This window comes from Chrysemys picta, chromosome 8 (genome assembly GCF_011386835.1).
Source record: "Chrysemys picta bellii isolate R12L10 chromosome 8, ASM1138683v2, whole genome shotgun sequence".
Lineage (NCBI taxonomy): Eukaryota > Metazoa > Chordata > Testudines > Emydidae > Chrysemys > Chrysemys picta.
The window spans coordinates 93321774-93340377 of record NC_088798.1 but is presented as its reverse complement, the minus strand read 5'-3'; the positions used below and the strand labels follow the sequence as shown (position 1 = coordinate 93340377).

The 18604-nt window shown below is 37.6% G+C and overlaps 1 protein-coding gene across 3 annotated transcripts in view; it reads right to left on the bottom strand.

Moving 5' to 3' along the window:
* Positions 1-1072: 1072 nt before the first annotated feature.
* PRELID2 (PRELI domain containing 2) overlaps positions 1073-18604 on the bottom strand; it is a 42927-nt gene continuing 25395 nt past the window's right edge. For 2 of the 3 annotated variants that reach the window (XM_005310457.4, XM_042850861.2), the window contains 3 exons: positions 12753-12858; positions 5721-5786; positions 3129-5187 (listed from right to left, as the gene is read on the bottom strand). In XM_005310457.4, coding sequence (XP_005310514.1) covers positions 5730-5786; positions 12753-12858 — 163 coding nt within the window. In that variant the 3' untranslated portion in view covers positions 3129-5187; positions 5721-5729. Of the gene's footprint in view, positions 5188-5720; positions 5787-12752; positions 12859-18604 lie in introns of all 3 variants that reach the window. The other variant, XM_005310456.5, reaches the window with a different exon arrangement.

Genomic DNA, 18604 nt, shown 5'->3' with positions numbered 1-18604 from the left:
CAAAGATCTAATTCTGTCACTTGATATTCAGCTGGATAATGTTCCTATCAATATTTTGGGATTTGTCTCTGCAACTAACTCAAAAATGACAAAAACTGCAAACCTTGGAGGGTACAAAATGTAACTTACCTTTATATTTGGTCTATTTTCCTGACATGCACTGCAAGGGTTTTAAACCATCTACCCCCAAGAACAAAAAAAGTGTTTCAATGCACTTGTGCAGATTGAGTAACAAATGAAAATTTGGGGATTAGATCATGGTATCCGTTTTTTTAGTCTGAACTCCCACTGATGTGTTCTGCTTTAAAAAAATATCTATCTCCATTGAAATAATATGGCTATTGATCAAGAATCAAAACGTTAGTCACAAATTTCCAAGCAGTTGTTCTAAGCAGTGAAGGATTTCAAGTTATGAGAAATATTTTTATTGTTTCCTTCTAAGCAATACAAAGAATTAACATGCAAGAGAATACCTATAAATATATTAGAAAATTGTATTTTGTGTTTGTCATTACATGCTTCTCACATTTCACAAATGCTTCCTATTCAATGCTCAAAGACCAAAATTATAAGAGTTCAATTAACTAGCAAAGTCAAACAGAACTAGAGGCAATTCAGTCCATTGTGCCAATATCCATGGATTGGTCAGGGTTCTTTCCACACAAGACATATTGGGGCCAAATTTTCAATTGATAAACTGATGTAGGTCCACTGATTTAAAATAGAGCAATGCAAATGTAAACTAGCTGTGACTCTAGCACATGGCTTAATCCTGTAAACATGCATACACATAATTTTGCTCACATGGGTATCCCATTTGACTTCAGGTTAAGCTAGATGTAAGTGCAAGTACTCATAGGATCAATGCTATAGTATCCAGACTGGACAAAAGGGAAAAAGCCAATTCACGCATGGAAAGTTGATTCTATTTGGATGGAAGAACTGGAAAAAAAATAAAAACCACTAGAGTTCCCTGCCCCCTGCCCCCCCCCCCCCCCCCCCCCTGTACCTGAGCAAGCCCAGTGGTGGGAACCTCCAAACCGAACAGAGCAACAGAGCATAGACTGGAAAGAAGAGTTCTAATAATTTTATTTTATAAAAGAATTGCAATGTAATGAGGTGCACTATTTCAAGGTTGTACAGAGGGGTGATGTCATTTGCTGTTGTAGTTAGCTGACATTTTACATTTCCTTTGTGTTCAAGTAGTCTTTGTATAATCACACAGCATATGTACAATGGCATGATAATACATTCAGTATTCACAGTACAATAGTTTGCATATAAAAACATTGTGTATCCAACAGTTAACATACATTCATACACACAAGATATATATTAAAAAAATACAGCACCTTTCCTCACCATATGGCTAAACTGAAAATGGATCACCTGGCTGAAATAAAGTCCCTGAATTATTGTTCCACATTCATGATTTTCTTTTATAAGCTATAGTAGCAGTTGGCTTGGCTAAAAAAAAAAAATTATATATACACATACAAAATTGATTGCTACTGCTGCCATAAACTATTAGCTATCTGAAATGTACTAATGAGTGCATTAGCAAAAAGGACTGCTACTGCTATGTTAGATTAACAAATTTTCATCCTATCATGACAGAGCTCATAAACACAATGTAGTTAAGACAAATGATCTACTTCATTCTGAAATACAATTTGCCCTTCCTCACCTCCAAAGACTCTCTCATTGCTGAGAGCTTTGAGTCATCATTTTACCTAGGACTGTTCCGATTAGTTTTGAGAGTTGTTTATGTTTATTTTGTTCCTTAACAAAATTTGTTTTTAAACTGTATATAACACTCTTCCCCCTAGAGCAATCTAAAAAAAGAACAAAAAGATTTTAAAAACAACCAGTAATAAAAACTGCAATAAGCAACGCTTAAAGAGAATTTCTAAATTGCCTAGAAGCATAGACTTAATCTAGAATGACAGAAAATTACAGAGAAAAAGTAAGCAAAAACTATTTTGCCCCAGGTGTATTGGTCTTGAGTAAGGAAAAAATATTTAACTTTTAAAAGGTTTCACTGGATGGCATATGCAGCACTATCAAGGAAAGGAAAGTTTACAAGTATGAGGGAACATGACTTTTGGAGGTCCTTGTGGCCAAGATTATTAAAACTGTGGGCCCAATCTAAAGCCCGCTGAAACAAATATATTAGTTTCCCCTGACTAAAGTGAGCCGTTAGTCAGACCCTGCAGTGCATAAAATTAGGCTCCTTGGAAAAAAAAAATTCAAGGCAGTTATTTAGAGACCTACTAAGGACACAGTAGGACTTTGACAATCTTGGCCTATACGTTTACAAAATAATATGTATTTATATACCACTACCACCATAATATATCTGAGCAACTATTCTCAATCATTAATCAGTCATTGAATACATATAGAAAAACTTATACTGGGACATTAGACTAAACTTACTTATTATTTGGATATTTTTCCCAACCAGTCCTTTGGGTGGTTAAAGAAGGATTTTCTACTAGATCCCATATACTCTACCTATTTGAATCTCCAGAAAACATTTAATGCTGCACTTCTAAAAGAATTTGTTAATTTATTCAATAAACTGCTGTTATCTACAGGATTATGATCTCAGAGGATAAACAGTGCCAAGAGGAAAAAAAGCAGAACTGTCATCCCCACAGATTAGCTCATCAGATGCATCACTGTCATTGAACCTAACAGGACACATAAGTGTCTTTTACTATATTGGTCTCTTTCTACTATGTCGTCCAGTCTGAGTCATCCTCTAAGATTTTGTTTGCCTATTGTATCTAAATTATTCATTCATAAACTGCAAAATTACATAGGGACAAAGCCAAAATATGCCCTAGTTAAGATAAATAGTCTCTTTGAAGAATATAAACAATGCAAAAACTCAAAATACACCATTCCAAAATGAAAATCAAACAGAACAATTAGTTTACACAGGTGTACTTACTATAGAAAACATCACGGTTGTATTCCAATTTCTCACTTACAAATACTTGTCTTTTTAGGTCTACCCTTTCCTCAGAAGTGTGCTATATGTCATGCCTTTAGCCTTATGAGCAATCAGATTTCTGTCATGCTGAAATATTGAATATATGAATTACAAGTTAAGGCCCAGCTTTTCAGAAGTGTAGCTTTTAATTTTAGTTTTGTTTTTTTTTTTTAAAAGAGTTGTGCAGAAAATATTTATTCATTTCTGTCTTCACTTCATAAAGATTAAGACCCAGGAAAGCATGTCTATAACTCTAGGCACGAGTATCCTATTGGAGACACTGGGGCTACTCGCCACCACTCATGTTCTTGAGTACTCTGCTGGATTGGGGCTTTATATTACCTAGATGGTATAATGCAATATGCCATCAGGAATCATTCATCAAACTTTTAAATATAAGAGCAACCCCTTGTTAGCAAATTCCTTTTTGGCTCAATCACAAATTACAAAAGCGGACAAAATTTTGTTATTGGACTCTAGTATATTGAATTATACCCTGGGGTGCCTTAAACTTAAATTTTCCAGATGACCAGACAAGTTGGTTAACCTCTGGAAGCAGTGAGTTAAACATGCCTTGATATACTGATTGTAGATAGTAAATGTGATTGTATTCCATGCTGCTTTAGCCATTTTGATCAAAAACTATATCCGGCAGGGTTGGAAAGGACTTAAAATTACCTACTCCAATTTTCCTCACACTGAACAAGATTTGCCTCCACACTGTTGCTACAAGAACTTTCTTTAACTGACTGTTAAGCATCACTAATAACAACAGCTCAATATCTCCCTAATCAAATGATTCTATTGCTAGTTGATCTTGCCATTAAAAATGTGTACTAGGTCTACTTTTTTTTTTTTCTCTCCTCAAGCTGTTCCAACAAGGTTTTAAAAGCAGAGGCCCAGCCTGTTCTGCATGGATATTAAAGATCCTCTGGCATGGTACACAGTAGTGTGGAGTTGCCAAAATTTCTCCTCTCCAAGGCCTCAGTAGTAAAAACAATCACACTCATGCTCAACTGAAAGCACTTAGTACCACCTGACACCCATTGACTTCAGTGGGACTCTTTGTGGACTGAGGTATTGTTCAGCCTGAGCAAGGGTATCCAAATCTGGCCCTAAATTACTTGTACTGTATTTTTAATAAGAGGTTTTAAATAAAATTGCTCTTTCAAAATGAATCCCTCATCCATGCGAGCTCTCTTTTCCCTTAAGAATTTTACTCCGAAACCTTCTAATCCCCTTAAAAATTTCTCCATTGGCTCCTATCAGGAACAAACAAAACAAAAACAAAACAAAACAAAACACACGTTTGGGGGACAATCAAATATTTTCACTTTAAAACGTAACTTTATAATGGTGGGACATCCTTTGAAATAAACATGAGCATGTTAGATGGATGTTTCTGCTAAAAAGTCTCAGCAGTGAAATAATTAGCAAAGTACACACTTAAATTGCCATTACCAGGTTTCTCCTCAGTGAGGTGATGATTCCACATGGGTGTAGTCTCATCTCCCAGAACTACTGTTTCTGTGTTTCTACAGGCTTAGCAGGGAAGCTTTGCATTAGTTCACATTCAGAAGGACTAGACAATTTTTTTTTTTCAAAGGAAGCTTTAATTTGTTGTTTGTTTTCAGGTTTTGCAGACACATTGGAAATATCAAATACCTGCAGAGAGATGCTGAGTCCATACAATTGCATGGAACTATGATGGAACACATTTCCATTGACGCTTATTAGATTATGCATTCTGTGAATAGAATCACTGTCGCTAACAACTAAGCTTCAAAATAAACTATTAAAATTAATAGAGGATATTCATACCTCTCTTGGCAAGACTCAAGATAACTGGTTGACATGGTAGAAGATCTCTTCACAGCAAAAAGGGCTATTTATGTTTTTGCTAATGTTGGTTCTCTCAGTGAATGCTTAGTCTCTGGAAATTTCACCAGAAATCCACATGAAGACATTATTTCCACATTTACATCTCTCAGGATCAGAGTCCCTTTAAACAGCATATCTTTCCTTAATCTTATCCAAAAGACGTATAGACAATTGTCATCTTTTCTCCAAGCTGTGCATACTGAATACTCTGTTTCCTCAATAAAATGGTACCAATAAAATTTGGATAACTTCCCTGGAAACAGTGACAGCAATAAAGATATATTGCTCTGATGACACTTTTCTTCCTGTAAAAAGCATAGAAAACAGCTTTTAGAAGAATATTTATTAGGAGCTAATCAATAGCCATTTGCTCTCATTCTGAAGCTACTTTTAAAGTCGGCCAAATCTTGCCTCTATGGGCAATCTCTGAAGAGATTACTTTTCTGCAAGCAATAATGATCTCCAGACAAAGCTAACATCTTGTTTTATTAAGTCTGACTATCACTCTCATGGTCTAGTGATAGATAAATTACGGGGGAGAAAAAGACAGCCCACAAAAGAGGTCTTAACATAATGTTAAGGAACGCTGTTGTATTATCAAGTCTCACAAAGCAGCAGTTCATTATTTTTTCTTGTATTCAGGATGAGTAAGTGTTGGATATTATTCAAAATGGATCATAAATTCTATATAAAGTCTGTATGTAGAAACGTGGAACATATTAGTTAAGAAATGTATATCAGCAAAAATTACCAACTAAAAAATCTGTTTTATAAACACATTGTGTGTGCAAATATAGACATCTTGAATTTTGAATCTTTAAATTGATGACACACTTACAGTTACTTCTCAGGAAAACGGGCACCCACACTGTTCCTGCAGAAGAGTCTCCATTATTCTAATACCCTGTAAAGAATACAGACAAATCACAACCTACATATATATCACATGTATTAAAACAGACACTACAACATGCAAGCAGATGACTTGTTCAGATCATCCAAACAATGGGACGATGGTCAAATCTGGAGAAAACAATTTACTGCCTTATCATAAAATGGCAATAACTCCATTGTAATTTTGTCTGCAGCAATACTGGGGTAGCAGTGCAATTATATAGCTTGGTATGTGCATATGGGGCAGTGGGGAGATGAGAGGGAGTGTTTACATCATATTGTGCCCACAGCATTCTACTCTAATTGAAGGAACCTTGGCCTAGTGGCTGGAGCACTGGATTGGGACTCCATACATCCAGGTTCTATTCCCAGCTCTTCCATTGGGTAGCTGGGTGAACTTCGCTATGGCATTTCACTTCCCTCTACCTCAGTTTCTCCATCTGTAAAATGGGGATAACACTTACCTTTGTTGTAAAGGGCTTTGAACTCTATGGATGAAACATGCTGCATAAGAGCTGGGCATTATTTTTAATAAAGGAGCATCAGATAAACACTGCTGGAAACTGGGGTAAGCACTACTAATACAAATGACACTTGCCTTGTCTACATTAAAGGACTACACCAGAGCAAAACACACAGGTTACTTGTCATTGACAGCTGAAATGGGGGTTAATCCTCAGGACAGGCAATGTCTTAGGCAACATACATTAGCCTGTTCTATTTATTGATTCATTCAAACTTTTACTAAACTATAATAATCCAATGCTCTGGGAGCCCCTGAAACTTTCAGAAAGATGCAAAATAAGCAAAGAAACCCAGTTCAAGTCAAACAAGTCAGTGACAAAAACAATAAGTTAGCCTCCTCATACACTCCTCATGTCACCACTAACGAGACCTGGCCCAATATCCAGGTCCTCCCAGGCAAAGGACAAAAAGCAGACCTTACAGCACACCGCTATGCTAACCAACTCTGGCTGTTACAGTGCTAAGGAGGAAGAGAGTGCTAAAGATGCAAGGCCCTAATTAGAGTATGCTCTGCCAGACTATATATAATGTTTGCTACTACATGTTCAGATCCTCTTGGTGAAATCTTGGCCCCACTGAAATTAATGGGACTTTTGCCATGGTCTTCAATGAGGCCAGGATTTCACCCGGTGTATTCTTCTGTTCAACAAGCTGAGAAAATTCTTGCTCAGTTCAAGTCGCTGGGGGGACGGGGGTGGGGGGCGCGAAGGGGGGAAGAGAATAAAAAGCAATACTAGTTTTAATAAAAAGTTTAAGAGCACTTCTTTACACAGCTCTACATTAAAATCAGGTGAAATTTTTGAAATGTATATAATAGCTCGCCTTCCATGACTATTCTTTCCATGGGAAGCGAGAACTGGCTAGCTTAGCCCATCAGTCTAAATTAAGCATGCCACCATTTACAGAATAGAGCACTAATTGACATAAGTGAAGACTCCGAGGTTTGCCTTGGGAATTTAAAAATGTTATTTATTGAATCAATTATGTTCACAGTGTGACAGCTGCTTTTTCTTTTCTCCTCCTCATTGCATCGAGGGGTGGGGAGAGAATCTACAAAATGAATAAAAAAATACTAAAGGGCAGGTACAAGTCATTACTGAGTAACTTTTCAGTGGAGAATGACTAAATCAAAGACTAATCAATATATGCCTTTCAACTAAAGTTCAAACACTTAAATCTCAGCCCCAGGAGATCAAGCTTAAAGGGGCTAAATTTACACTGCTTACAGTGCAATGATGCACTTGAAATGCAGAACAAACATTGCTTACCCATTAAGCTGTCCACCTTTATAGATACAGCTTAAAAGCTTTTCTGATTGACAAGCCATAGAATAGTTTTATTTTTTCCAAGGTAAAGATTTTTTTTTGTAACTGCAAGAATCTCTCTTCTTGCAAATATCTAGATACTACTGTATTAGTTGGAATAGGAGCCAAGAGCTTACAGCTTGTATGGATTCCAAGACTCAGAAGTGTAACTTTTTGGGTGATATGTTCTCTTAGAAGTCTCACACAGGACAGCCGATATCAAAGAAGGTACAAAAACAAACCAAGAGGGTGGTTGACAAAATAAATAAGGAAAGTCTGATAATAGCAATCTATGGGACTCTCCAACACCATAGAAACAACCACGTTAAGGAACCTTAGCTTGTAGTTTATAACTTAGTTTCCACCTAATATAGTCTCCAAGCTACTCTGGACAGAGATCATGTCTGTAATGTACCACGTACAATTATTGAACTATATAATATTAATCTCATATTTTATTTAAGTGGCTGCTTGGAGAATTTTATCTTAAGTAGAAACCATAAATTTGATTCTGATGGGGAAAAAAAAAAAATCCAGGTCTGAATGTAAAATTCATCTCCACTTCCAGTACAAAGATATGTAAACTGGATGTTTTTTATTAACTAGCCGCTTCTTACAATAATCTCCTCTATATTATGCTAAACCTATGAAAACATCATCCTAATATCTCGTGTTCTTTTTGCAACCATGACAAAAACATTTGAGAGAGTAAACAAATATTTGGTTATTATTTGCATGCCAAGTACTGTAATTCCATCATTTTAGATCAATTATATCAATGAAAACATAACTCATTTATTTTTCCATCTCATTATGCTTTTTGGTTGTTCTTGGCATCGAAAATTAATCTAAAAATATATTCCAAGAATGGGCAATACTGCAAATATTGCAGGGCTTAAGAGACATTGGATAAGACTCAAATCAACACACATTGGTATGCATATTCATTTTATAAAATGGTCTTAAAACTGTTTTACTTAATATGCAAAAGGCAGATTGTATACGATTACCTCTGCAGATGATCAGCAATGAAACTACAAACCAATCAGATCACTTTTTTTTTTTTTTTAAGTAGGATAAAAATAAGATGACTTGTTGCTCACCAATTCCCCTTCAAGCTAGTAAGCATCTTCCAGCTGCTAGGTCTACACAATATTTAATAAACTGGAGACAAGAGTTCTTATATTGGAGAAGCCTTCTGTCTGACTAGTGCCAGAATGACATATTTTGATATCTGGGATTCCCGGAGCATATCTGTCCAGATTTTTGAATTATTCATATAGATAGTCTTATTGGCTACTAGGCAGCTGCACACTAGCCACAGAATTTTTTTTTCCCCCTGCAGAGGAATTTTCAGGGGAAAAATTATTTACAGTCTTTACTTTCTACATTAACTGTAACGTAGCAACTCCTCAAGCAGATACATCACCGTTCACTAGATTATAAAGAAAGATTTCGGCCCCAACTCTCCATTGCTCCAATCCTGCACTTTGTGCTTTAAGCCACCTTTGCACTCCCCGAGTCTCAAAACTGCCGTAACTTACCCTCTGATTGCCCATGGAAAGCTGAGAATTGCAGGAGAGTAACTCCAATGACTTGCCCTCTTTCTTTCCCAGCATGCACCCTAAGCCATCTGGTCAGTTCTATGCTAGCAAGGGAACCCCCTATACATTCCCATCTGGTTTGGGGCTCAGTTACACTGTCAGAGTATCATAAAGGAGCCTTAAGGCAACAATAAAAACCCAGGCCCCCCCAACATCTCCCTCTACTTAAAGTTCGCTTTCCTGTTAAAGGCTAGTTTTCAAGCTCCAACTTCTACAAAACAAAAGGAATAATTCTGACACTTCACAGCTTATTTCCCATCACAGGGAACAATTTTTGGTCAACGTTTGAGTTAAACCGAAGAAGAAATTCTAGAGGTCTGAGTCAAGGATTTCACAGTTATTCAATTTTTTTAAAACACAGTTTAGCAGTTATTGAGATCATATCTCAGTAATGAAATCTACTGAAAAAAAAATCAAAATCACCTTCTCTAGTGCTCCATGAATAGAGAAGTGCCTTCTACTCTATTACAATAGGAAATTCAGAGATATTGAATACTGATTGTGTGGGAAAACAGACACCTGATTGTTGTCTATTCAGAAATATAAATATTAAGACAGCATTTTCTCTTTCTCCATCTGAAGCCTATGCCCTATCTCAATACTTTCCCCTCCAGTCCCTCAACTCCACTTCCCACCACCCCACCATAATAACCTCTCTCATTTTAATCACTAAAAATGTAGGATTTAAATGTGGACTAGTGGCAGGGGATCAGAGGTAGGGATGGGTATGTTCTCTGTAAACTCTTCAAAATCCTGACCATATTATACTTCTATTTATTATAAGCACTACAAATACCAGGTATAACGAGGAAGTGTCTCTTTTTTGGCTACAGGATATAAATTTGGTGCAGATACAAATCTGCATCTCAAGAAGATTTATTAGGTCTTAATGAATTATTTCATAATTTCTTCTCCAATGCAGAAAAAGGCAATTCATTGGGGGTAAAATGACTCTCCTTATTAATGGTCTCAAGATTCTGTCTTTAGGATTAATTGAATTACTACTGGCACAATTCTGAACAGCAGATATTTCTATATGAATTAATCTTCGCCTAGTGCTGGCTTTGGGAATACAGCAAACCCAAAGCTATAGGAATCTTTCGAACGCGAGAGTGGTCATTTATTAAGTATATGTTGCTTTAACACTTTAAAAGATTATCTTTCTATCGCTGAAAGTGAGCATATTTTAGCTGAGTATAATTGGAACTACCTGATTCCCAGCTCTTTCTAATAAAAATCCCCATCCAAGGGTTTTAAAGAAAGCCAATGCACTAAGAGAGACTGCTTTATCAAGAGCATAGAAGCAAAAAGGTACGTAAGTGTGTAAGTCAATTTTTTTAATTTAGGTTTTTCTTATCCACAGATATGCAGCCACAGCCAAAATTCTCAAAGAGATTCCAGTGCAGCATTGTACAGTTATTGTGATTTGGATTTTATTTTGTGCACTGACCCCAAGCTGTGATATACTAGTAAGATGCTTAAAGTTTAACCCATTACAAGATAAAGATTTCTAAAAGGGGTAAAAAGAGACAGTTATTTCAAAAGAATAAGGCTTTTTAGGGTAGCAAGAGTAGCCAAAGGGGGGGGTAGGGGGAGAATGAAAACCACACTTTGAAATATTTCTCTGAGAGTAACACCTGGAGCCATATTTTCAAAATCAGCCTCTCATTTTTTTAATCAGGTCCCCGAACCACCTCAGTTTGCTCCTCTCAATCCGGAGGAGTAGCAGCTGTAACCTGAGGCTCTCCCAAATAGCCAAGCCCCTCACCCAGTCTCAGAGAGTAGGCCCAGCCACCCTGCGAAGAAACCTCACTTCCGCTGCTTGTACCCGCAATCTTGTCCTTTCAGTCATTACCCAAAGTTCATGGCCATACGTGAGGATGGGGATGTAGAGTGACCTGTAAACAGAGAACTTCGTCCGAGAACTCAGCTTCCGCTTCTCCACCACAGATCGATAAGGCGCCCACATCACTACCGCCGCCACACCAATCCGCTGGTCGATCTCACACTCCCGCTCACTATCACTCATGAACGAGACCACTAGGTAGTTGAACTCTTCCACTAAGGGCAGCTGCTCCCCCCTCACCTAGAAGGAACAGTTCACTCTCTTCTGGGAGAGGACCATGACCTCCAATTTGCAGTTGCTGATTCTCATCCCAGCCACTTCATACTCAGCAGCAAAAACATCAGAGATCACAATCTGAAGACGCAACAAGGACATCATCATCTGCAGACAGAGATGCCGCCTCCGCGTCTCCATACTGGATACAATCCACAGCTCAGCTGCGCCTTGATAGCCTGTCCAGGAAAATCACGAACAGGAGTGGGGACGAGACGCACCCTTGGCAGAGTCCAACGCCCACCCTGAACTAATTCGACTTAATGCCAAGAATACAAACACAGCTCTCACTCAGAGAATAGAGGGACCTGATAGCACGCAAAAAAGAACTTCTGAAAATCCTACACCCCAAAAAGTCTATCATTTTTATCTGTTCCTAATTAGAAGTCAACTGAATACACCTTTGACAATGCGGGTCCTTCAAGTACATTTAAAAAGTGAAATTACTGTTGGTAAAGAAAAAAATGTTGTAAATAATGGAAAATTTAGGTCAGTTACATTTTTTGCATTATGTAAGATTTAGATCCCAATATGAAAATGCAACACCACTGGTCACCCACCCACACTTATGTACATCAAAGCAACATACCTGTCAAAACACTCAAGATGTGTATTTTTTCAGTGAAAAGGCTTAATTAAGCATCCCTTTCCTTTCTAGCTGATGAAAAATTGCATATGGAGCTAGTTGGACATCAACATGTCCTCCTCCTCAAAACCCCCACCCCCAACAAATGTAAGAATTCTACATCATTCAATTTCATGGTGAATAATTTGCATGAGATTTTTGTTTGTAAACCCAGATCTTCAATATGACATGCCTTTCTAAAACTAATGATGTTGGAATATTATTTCCTTTGGGATACACTTCTGGATACCAGAGTGGCTTTTATTTCCTTTCATAATTCTTATCAAAAAGACAGGATTATTGATCCATATAAAATTGTTACAAGAAGATTGACTGTTGCTATTGTAAATATATCAAGATGCCTGAAGCATCCAACATTACTGGGGGGGAAAGTGCAGCCATACATGCATGTTCATTAAGTACTGTAAGATGATTGGATGCAAGAGTGCTATAAAACGATAAGCTATTATTATTACATTATATTAACTAGTACACTGAAATGTTAGCAGGAAAAAAGTTTCAACATCTAGAGGAAATGAGAATAATGAATTTAACAAAATGCTTTAAAAATACATTTGGAAAATTACTATTACACATTCAAACTGTATCCCATTTCTTGTTCTGTTTATTATTTACAATGAAAGGAAAAGACCAACGTTGGCTTCTTCACCCATCATGTAAAACTAAGTTTCAACTCCTTATGATTTTAAAACCCAAACTGGATTATTAGGGATGGTCAGAATTTGACAGATTTCAAATGTAATTTTAGGAACAAATATAAATAATAAATTAAACCTACCTTCTTGACTCCTTGATTTAGAAAGGTTTGAGCAAAAGCTTCCAATACACAGTTGAGCAACCCTGCTCCAGTAATGGATATCCTCCCTTTCTGGATGAACTCTGTCCTATAAAACAGGAATGTAACAATTGTATTCCTCTCTTTAAATGCATGGACAGTAATTCTCTGATGAACTATATTTTATAAACAGGCACAAAAATCAAAATTCACTGCTTAGATTCAGACAAGTGGATCCGAGAGGGTACTACTGTGGGCAGGGAAGAACAGTGTTTTTGTCCACCATCAGGGGGAGACATTCACATTGTTATTCCTCAAAATGATTTTGTTATTGTAAAATTAATGGTGTTGAAAGGTGTAGAGGGAATGGTGGGTGAAGCCCACCACAGTGAAAGACACACACCCCTCTTCTTGGTGAGGTTGGGCCATACTGACAGCTTTGAACACTAAAGGTCCTTTGCATTCACAAACAAGCAGCAGCAAAACAAGCTTAACTTCCACACTGGCAAGCCAGCAAGCCTCAATCCTAACCTGGACGTCTGAGTGTAGTTCAGTCTCTACAACTTTGCCGAGGCTGCCCACCAGGTAGCCAATTGTGGTGATGTGACCTCGCTCACTTTCTCCGGGCCTCAGTTCCTCATCTGTAAACTGAGCTGAACCAAGCTCGTTTGCTTTTGTCCTTCAGATTGATGCAACTTAACATAACAATGTAATGGAGTCAAAGAAAGAAAGAGTTTTGCAGCGCATAGGTGCTGCCACACCCCCTGGCTTGAAGTGGTTTCCATCATATTCAGGGTTGACAGTTTGGTTCAACGGCTCTCAGCATACCCACTGTGCAAATTGTTCCAGCTTGAGTGTGTAGGAAAACATTTCAGAAACAGGAATGTGGCCACAAGAAATAATAAAGCCACCATGAAGACCCAACCCCATACAATCAAGTTTTATTTATTTATTTATTTTTCATGGCTCTGGGAGACAACAACAACAAAAGCTCATGGAAAATATTGATCACTGATTGATTCTTGTAGCACACAGCTGGCAATGCCACATCATTACAACAACACAGTCACAGGGAGAAGTCTATTAATGAGATCCAGCTACTAAATTATTGACTGGTTAAGTACTGCAAATTTGGCCTAATTGTTTTCATGATGGGAGTTTAATTAAAGTGTCTTTAGTACAAAAAGCCTAGCAATATTCTTATTCAGACAGTGTCAAGGAATGCTCTCACAGCTTGCTTGGCCTTTCAAAAGTAAAATTAAAATTTAGATTGTGTGAGGTCCTTTAGCGAGGAAGCTTTTGTTATGAGAGAATTTATGAAGTATCTACACGTGGAGCATTGAGTGCATTTGAAATGTGTTTAGGGCCCTTCATTTTCAGTTTTTATTTAATTTAATTTTTCCCAGTGTTTATTACCACCACAACAAAAACAGATGAAAATCAGTGCTAAAAACTATTACTTTTTTTGAGTAAATATCAGCATTTATTGTGGTGGATGGAAAAACGGGGGGGGGAAGTATTCAGTAGATTAATGCTTTGAATTCTGTTCATCAGTGTGGTTTGCTGGAGAACTAAAACAGAACGCCACCTCTGAAGAAAACACTCTCTCTCTAATCCCCTAATAACACTTCTCATTTGAACAAACAGTTACTGTTTTAGACTTAGAACTATTAGCCTATAATATTTACATTTAATAATTGGGCCACACCATTTACAGCGCATACACTCAGCTTCTTCCTTTTCTCCTGTTTTTTAAAATTTTTGACTACTTCCTTGTGTTCTGAAACATTCTGATACAGATTTTCATTTTCTCCCCATTGTAGTGTGTCAAATCTTTAAACCGTTATCTGCCAACAGCTTGAAATGTGTACGTGGTGGGCATGAGATTCATCAGTACGTTCAGATGTGCACACCCTTCAGAGCTTGCGTATGTGCCTGTTTGCTTATTGTATGCATCTTCTCATCTAGACTAATACATAGTCTTACTTCAACGTGCAGCTTTGCATATACACCGAGACTAATGTATTATCCTAACACAATACATTGCATGATATATGTATTTTTCCTAATAAAACAAGTTTATATAGATATAAATAAAATGATACAAAAGTAGGGTGAAAAATCAGAAAAAAAAGTGAATAATACTTTTTCTAAAACCCAGGAATTTTTAGGTAAAAATTGGTTTGAACTGAAAACGAAGGGGCTTGCAAGTATGCACATCTTAATGGAACAAGTGTGGTTCTCCAGTCATTTCTGGGTCAAATAATCCCAGTAAGGCTGATCTGAGAGGATTTGGATACTCTTCTTGAGAGGTTCGGTCCCCATCTCCTCTTTCAAAAATCCTTCCACACAGGACCGGCTCTAGGCACCAGCTTGCCAAGCAGGTGCTTGGGGCGGCCGCTCCGGAGAGGGGCGGCATGTCCAGCTATTCGGCAGATGGTCCCTCACTCCCGCTCGGAGCAAAGGACCTCCTGCTGAATTGTCGCCGCAGATCATGATAGCGGCTTCTTTTTTTTTGGGGCTGCTTGGGGCGGCCAAAACCCTGGAGCCGGCCCTGCTTCCACATTCTGGAAACTGGCAGAGTTCTTAAAAACAGAGATAGAAGGTCAGAGTGTTTGTGCTGTCTTGCATTTCCAGTATTTATGGGCCTGGATAAATTCCTTCGACAGAATGTAGACTAGGGGAATGGCTCTGTAAAAATCTAGCAGTTCAATCCAGCACTTCTACAAGCTGTAATTTCAAACACAAGCAGCCCCATTTCTGTAAGAACAAGGACACTTTTCAGATAGTCTGTCATAAACTGATGCCAAAGTATTTTAAAATTCAGGGTGGGCGGGGGCCAAGAGGTGGAAGAGAAATGAAAATTGTGAAGTCTGAACCTTGCAAAAATCTACCAGACAAGTGGTGTCCTTGATTGATTAGATGGAATACAAAACATTTCAAAGCCTTACAACACTTTGTTTTAGGAACAGATGAACAACCATAGTGTAACAAGCCAGTAGACCATCCCGTCCTCTCTCTGACAGTAGCATATATTAGATGCTTCCAAGTATTGGGCGGGGGGGCTTGCACCCAGCCAATTCTGTAATACAGTAACACTGGAGAAATTTCTTCCTGAGTTCAGCTGCTTACCAACTTGTCACCTGAAGCACAAGGATTAATAGCCCTTATAATTTTTGTCCTGGCTGTGCTGCATATTTCATAGATTCCAAGGCAGAAAGGACCATTCTGATCATCTAGTCTGACCTCCTGCATAGCACAGGCCACAGACCTTCCCCAAAATAATTCCTAGAGCAAATCTTTTTAGAAAAAACCATCCAATCTTGATCTAAAAATTGCCAGTGATGGAGAATCCACCATGACTCTTGGTAAATTATTCCAATAGTTAATTACTCTCAAGGTTATACATTTACGCCTTATTTTCTGGCTGAATTTGTCAAGCTTCAATTTCTGGCTGTTCAATTGTTTTATACCTTTCTCTGCTAGACTGGAAGAGCCCATTATCAAATATTTGTTCTCCATGTTGGTACTTCTAGATTGTAGACAAGTCACCCCTTATCCTTCTCTTTCTTAAAGTAACTAGATTAAGTTCAAGTCTATCATCACAAGGCAGGTTTTCTAACCCTTCCATGTTGTTTGTGGCTCTTCTCCAAACCCTTTCCAATTTCCCAGCATCCTTCTTGAATTGTGGACACCAGAAACAGACACAGCATTCCAGCAGAGGTGGCACAAGTGCCAAATACGGAGATAAAGATACATCTCTACTCCCACTCAAGAGTCCCCTGTTTATGCATCCCAGAATTGCCTTAGCTCCTTTGGCTGCAGCATCACACTAGAAGCTCATGTTTGGATGAATATCCACCAAAACCCCCAAATCTTTTTCAGAGTCACTGCTTCTCAGGATAGAGTACCCAATCTTGTAAGCATGGACTACATTCTTTGTTCCTAGATACACACATTTAGCTGCATTAAAAACACGTATCATTTGCTTGCATCCCGTTTACCAAGTAACCCAGATTGCTACCTGCCCTCTTCATTAATTTATCGCTCCCCCAATTTATGTCTTCTGGGGACTTTAAACAGTGATGATTTTATGTTTTCATCCAAGTCACTGACCAAAAAAAAAAAAAAAAATTTTAATAGTGCAAGACCAAGAATGGATCTCTGTGGATCCATGCTAGAAATACCCCCCTCGATGATTCCCTGTTTACAATTAACAGAAGTCTAAGTATATTACATCAGCATTATTACCTTTAGCAACCAAACTTGTAATCTCATCAAAAAAAAGGAAATCAAGTTAGTTTGATAGGATCTATTTTCCATAAACCCATGTTGAATGGTATTAATTATATTATCCTCCTTTAATTCTTTAGTAACTGAGTCCCATATCAGTCACTACATTATCTTGCCTGGGATGAATGTCAGATTGACAAGCATTTAATTACCTGGGTCATCCTGTTTACCCTTTGAAAATATTGATACAATGTTCACTTTCTTCCAGTCTTCTGAAACTTCCCCAGGTGTTCTAAGACTTATTGAAAATCAACATTAATGGTCCAGTGAGCTCCTTGGCCAGTCTTTTTAAGACTCTTGGCTGCAAATTATCTAGACCTGTTTATTTAAAAATGTCTAACTTCAGTAGCCACTGTTTAATATCCTCCTTCAGATGTTAGTGGAATGGAAAGTGTATCATGATCATCTGAAGAGACTACATCATCTGTTTTTTCCCCCAAATACAGAACAGAAATATTTATTTACCCCTTTTGACTTTTCTGCATTATTACTGATAATTCTACCACTTCCATCTAGTAATGGGCCAATACCACTGTCAGGAGTCTTTTTATTCCTAATATACCTAAACGCCTTATTGTCCTGAATTCTGGCTATAGATTTCTCCTTGTGTCCCTTTGCTTCCCTTATCAATTTTCTACAATTCCTAGCTTCCGATTAATATTTGTTACTATCAACTTCTTCTTTCTTCCATGTTATCTATATTTTATTTTTTATAGCTACCTTCTCTTCCTCTCTAAGCCACGTCAATTTTTTTAAAACTATATAGCCTTCTTCCTTGACTATGGATTTTTTGGCATCTAGTAAAGTTTTCTTAAAACGATTCCTAATTGTTCACATTTTTCTGATTAATGTTTTTTCTCCCACTTCTACAGTAACATAGCATTTACTGAGAACAATAGCAGGACAACTACATTTTGGGCTTTAGTCCATTTTAATGAATTGCAGAGGTTAGGTTTCCAACACTGTATTTACATCTTAATTGGCTAGTTCACTGAATAACTTATTTTTTTTCCCCACAAATTCACATTAATGACAGTATATTCACCTCACCATCTGTCACTGTTCTGATGGCTTAGGCAGATTGACAGAGTCCTCAAAAGACACACCAAGAAAGAAAAAAAAAAAAAAAAAGCTAGCCAATAGTATGGTATTTCTGTACAGAAATACCAAAGTGTAGACTTCAGAACAAAGAGGCACAGGAATGTCTTTTTCCAGTGCCCAGGAAAGCAAAGCATAGATACCATGTGTTGAAGCAGATACCTGTTATAATTCAAAACAGGTACAGTAATTCATTTCACAATGTCTCACCCATTTGCCTGATCATACCATTTTAAATGCTTTATTATTTACTTACAGTGGTGCCCAGTAGGTACTAAAAGCTTTCCAAACTCGGGGTCCTTGTGAGTTCCTCTGAGCATAAATTTACTTTGCAAGAAAAGAAAAATGCGCAGCACTTAGCATAACTGTATCCATATGTACCTGAACAGAAACATCACCTTTGCTTTTGAGAGGAAGTATGGTATTGTAGGTAAGGCACTGGGCTAAGACACAGGAAGATCTGG